At 40.4% G+C, this 5,042-nt stretch overlaps 1 protein-coding gene across 2 annotated transcripts in view; it reads left to right on the forward strand.

Moving 5' to 3' along the window:
- Positions 1 to 4,903, forward strand: part of bmpr2b (bone morphogenetic protein receptor, type II b (serine/threonine kinase)) — a 49,320-nt gene extending 44,417 nt beyond the window's left edge. For both annotated transcript variants that reach the window (XM_035519829.1, XM_035519824.1), the window contains exon 13: positions 629 to 4,903. In XM_035519829.1, coding sequence (XP_035375722.1) covers positions 629 to 903 — 275 coding nt within the window. In that variant the 3' untranslated portion in view covers positions 904 to 4,903. The remainder of the gene's footprint in view (positions 1 to 628) is intronic.
- Positions 4,904 to 5,042: the final 139 nt, after the last annotated feature.

The following is a 5,042-nucleotide window of genomic DNA, read 5'->3' on the forward strand; positions in this document are numbered from 1 at the left end:
GCCTGAGCACGTATGCCCCGAGACTCCTCCTTCTCCATGCTGCCACTTCATGCTGCCATGTTATGTAAGGAGAGACATGGAGATTAGGGGATGTGGGCAGGAGGCCTTGGCGGTGGGGGTCTAGCCCTCTGTTCTTTCTCTCGTTCATTCCGAGTGTTTGGATATGGACAGGGAAGGAAATTCCTCCAGGCCGATAAGGATCCGGAGACGGTTGTGCCTCGGTTGGAGACAGCGATGAAGAGCGATGTGGGTAGGGAGATGTGAGGGAGTGGCTACTGAACAAAATCCTAACAGGAAATAACTGTCATACTGGATGGCAGGATTTACAGGGCGCACCCAGGCCTGTGCTAAGGACCAGAGCAGTAGGAATATTGGTCCAGGCCAGTGCAAGGTCACACGGAAATCTTGCGCTGCTGAAATATTATATGACAAAAGCTGTGTTATTTTAGACTTCATGTAAGTTTTTCCAATTACGGTAGTTACGTTTTTGCTCAATCACGGTTGAATAATATGCAGTTATGTTCCTCAGCCACCAGGGGTCAGCATATATTAGAATCTTAATAGATAACAGGTGATGAGCAGCAGCTCTGTGCTCCTGGCTTTAACCTTTCATGTCTTTCCCTGGCAGGTGAAGGCTCATGTCAGGAGGGCAAAGCCGCATCAGGTGAGAAGATAAAGAGACGCGTAAAGACACCTTACTCGTTGAAGCAGTGGCGCCCCTCTACATGGGTCATCTCCACAGAAACACTGCACGGAGAGGTCAACAACAACGGGTCAGGTGGAGGAGGGCATGGGCCCTCGGGTGCCACCCGCTCCAAGTCCAGCACTGCCGTGTTCCTCGTCGGAGGGGGGACTGCCACCGCCACTCTTTCCTCTGGCCCACCTGGCATGGCCTGCCTGTAAACTTTGACCTTTGAACTCTGCTGACAAAGGGCCACGATCAGCTCGTCGATACTGGAGGGTTTGCCAGCATGTTATCGTTTCCTAGGATCCCATCCGAAATCAAGCGAGAGAAAGTTGAGAGGGGGGGAAAAAAAAAGGTTTTCGAGACGTAATTTACAAGCACTTAACGTCATGATATTTCTTGAACTTCTGACTTTCTTTGAAGAAATTGCTTTAAACGGAACCCAGCTATGCAGCAACATTGGCTTACAATGCTTCCATCATTTTTGTTGTTCCATTTTAAATCAAAGTATGATTGTATGTATGGTTGTCTGATCATTATTTTCTTTTATCTCTTGCACTTTTTTAGTAATTTTAGTCACACAGTTAGTTTGTTTTCTTTGACCATGTTTATGGCTGGTCTTAAAATCGAAAAAAAGAAAAAGAAAATGACAATGTGTTGATTTAACAATCATGCTAGACTGCTCTTATGGACATGAATGAAATCTAGTCCATATAAAAAAGTCCAGTGAGAAAAGCAGTGGTCTCTAAGACACATTTGACTGCAATCGCATCTGTTATCCATGTTTATGCATAGTACATTCATATGTTATGTTTCTGTTGTATGTAATACAACTGTGTATCCCCCTTTTTTGTATTACATTTTGACATGTGCAATAGGCTTTAGCTTTGAGGTGCTTAAGACATTTTTTATGTTCTATATTTTTGCAGCTTTTTTAAAATATAATATTGTACACTAAATGGTGCACTTACCAGCAACCATGTGTCCACAGCCCCACCCCACTGGTATTGTCATGGAGGACAATCCTGTACCTTTTCAAAGACCTGAGAAGGAAAAATCATTTTGAGCTGTTTTGGTTTGTTTGTTTGTTTTTTATTTTTACTTTCGAGTGCTGGAGAGGCACATGAACAAAGGATGGGTCACAGCCTGCAAGCTTTAAGGACAGAGGAGACTTAGTTCTGTAACGGTCTGAATCGAGTTCCACCTCAGACTGATCTCTGGAATAACAGTCTCTCTTCACAGACACTAGAACACAGCCGACTCGTTCCCTCCACTCTCGGCAGGGGGACTATTGTGTTACGTACGCAGTGTTGATCTGCATGTGTCTGTGGGGAGTGAGCGCGTGTCCACAGTAACTGTCTAATGCAATGCTCTGTGTGTATCTGCAGAAGGGTAAGTGAGAGTGCAACTTTACACTTGTGCAGAAGGCTCTCTGCTTCACTGAGCATAGATATGTGAGAGTGGACGTCTAAGTGGCTTAGGTCAAGTGTTGCTGTCTGCATTCCATCGTCAAAAACAGCACCGTGAACCCCACATATGAACTTCTAATGTAATTTATATATAATACTCCAGCTACTCCTGTTCTCTTTCGGCCTCTGTTTTATGAAAATTATAACAAAAAAGTAATGTAAAATGATAATTTGTGATTTTAGTTGAATGCATCAGACATCAAAGTAACGGTGCTGTTTTAGGGTCAGAGAGTTCTTTAGATTTACTTATGAGCACAATCATAATGACAAAGGGAACCCGGCTCCAGATCAGCACTCTTAATATTATGGGTCTATGCACCTGCATTCTCTCTTACCTGTTACACCTGGACTGCTAAATTTAAATATTTCTTTTTTTATTTTCTTTTTTTAATCTCCCTCTTTTTTACATAGTGCCAAGAGCCAGATTATGTTTCTGGCAGAGTGTGTTTCGCTGAATAATTTCTGAAGCTGTTTTTATTATTATTATAATGAAATCAATCAGTAATATGTTTATAACTATGTAATACGGTCACCCTCCTGTCCCTTTTAAGTTTATTAGCAGTTAAAGGGATGCACTCATTCATCAGCGGGTTTTCTTCACTCACTATGGTGCGTCTGGCCTTCAGTGTCATTCATGTCTAAGAGCAGTTTGAACAAATGCTGCTATATCATGCCTATAAACGAAACAAAACCTCTTAATGCCACTAGAGTCGGGCTTATTCACAGTCACTGTTTCTCATTTTTTAAATAACCTCTACATTCTGAATGGACTGTGTAGTTAGAGGGCCGATGAAGCGCCTGCCAGCTGAATTTCCTTCCATTATACAATGACTGCATTCAGGGATGAATGCATTTAGCTGAAGCTTCCATCACTGTAAACTCCTGACCAGAGCCATTCAAATAACTATATACTGATGCTCCATGATGGAATCCCTGCAAGATGCGGTACTGCAGGGCGAAGCTTTCCCTAATAGAGACTTACTTACTTAAAATACATCCATCAAGCACACTGTATGCTTTGTGAGTTTCAGTTATGTTGTTAGAAAAAAATGAAGTCACTTGTCAAATGCCACTTTTGACTATTAAGAGTAGTAGTCATGCTCTATGCTCTGGAAATTATGGAGAAAAATTCTGAATTTTTAGCTTACTGATTTCAAGAAAAGAATCCTGTTATTTCCTCCTATCCAAATTGTTGATGCTGAAATCTTACTCTTGTATGTATGTAATATAGGCTCAACAATGCAGTATAAATCTATCTGTATAGAGTGCGACTGTGCACATATACAGAAGGCTCAACTGTTGCTGTGGGACCAAGAACAATGCTCGAACACTGTGATATCTATATCTAGACATGCCAGGCAGATCTGAGTTACGTACATTATGTACACTCTGTTCATCTCTGGAGCCACACAGAAGCAAAACCTTTGAAGCAACTTAAATATTACCCCTAAAAAAGACAAGTTACTAACTCCCAGTGATGTAGCTTCCAGTGTTTTGGAGTTGACTGATTTGATGATTTTGGGGAAAAGATTTTTTGGCTGAATAGTAAAGGAATGTGGAATTGTTTTGTTTTTTTGTTTGTTTGTTTTTTTGTTTTTGTTTTTGGTTGGGGTTTTTTGGGGGGGGGTGTTTTGTTTTGTCTGTTTGTTTGTTTTTTTGTTTTTTGTTTTGTTTTGTTTTTTTGAGTGAACTGACCTTCTGGCCTCCAATATTAAATCATGTCAATGTTTACACCAGAATCCACCTCTCTTACAACATACTGCTGAACACTTAACATTTCCAGTTAACCCTCTACAATGCTGATTAGGCTCAAACCCTCTTGAGCAGTTTTTTCTGGATACAGATCAAATGTATTGCTTTGGGGTACTTTCAGTGGAGAATCACCCTTAACAGAGTTATTGAGTCCACAGCTAGGCTAAGGTCTGTGTCTTTAACAACGTCCTTATATACGTTTAATGCTCAGAGTCCTATTATGACAGCTCTCAAACTCTGCTGTACTCTAGATTAAAAAGGCAGCTCTCAGTTACGAGGCTGTCACAGCTTGACCTCTATAATCAGTTATAAAGATTGATGTGAAAGTAGTCCACGTTGCTAGTTCTGTAACGAACCCATGTAGTCTTTTTTTAATTATACTGAGTCATATAAATATGAATCTTGATATGCAATTTAGTAATATAAATCTAATTATGCATTTCAAAAATATGCATTTTCAGTCCCAGAATTGCCAGATCAACTGAAAGCAAATGAAACAAGTAGATTCCACAGTCTCTGCAGCCCTCTTCAAATCCAAACACAAATGCCAAAGTTGAATTTAACAGGGCAAGCTGTTTGTGTGTGTGTGTGTGTGTGTGTGTGTGTGTGTGTGTGTGTGTGTGTGTGTGTGTGTGTGTGTGTGTGTGTGTGTTGAGAGAGAGAGAGTGAGAGAGAGAGCAACAGAGGGAGAGAATGAAAGCGAATGAAGCGTATTTGTTCATGAAGATGGGCTGCTATTTGTTTTCTTTTCAGGCCACACTGAATTCACACTGATGCTGAAGAGTCCATTCAGACCTTGCATAGATTGTTGCTCAAAAAAGCCACTGAAATGTTTTCTATTACAGCTTGTAAAGTAAGCGCTATGATAAAAGAACAAATGCTAACTACTCAATTTAGTCTACTCAGAAAGATATATGTTTAAATACCACTTAGAAATGAAGCTTGCTGTACAACCCTGCATTACTCAAGTTGATTAAAGATTATATTAATGAAATCATCTATCTTGGTTCCTTCTTGTAATTGCAGTGTTTGAGACGATTGAAAAACCAGAATGCATAATTACTCGGTAATGTTATTCAGTACAGACCGAATTTCCTGTGAAGTGGGTTAATTCTCAATTTATTGATTGACCACAT

This window comes from Electrophorus electricus, chromosome 2 (genome assembly GCF_013358815.1).
Source record: "Electrophorus electricus isolate fEleEle1 chromosome 2, fEleEle1.pri, whole genome shotgun sequence".
Taxonomy (NCBI): domain Eukaryota; kingdom Metazoa; phylum Chordata; class Actinopteri; order Gymnotiformes; family Gymnotidae; genus Electrophorus; species Electrophorus electricus.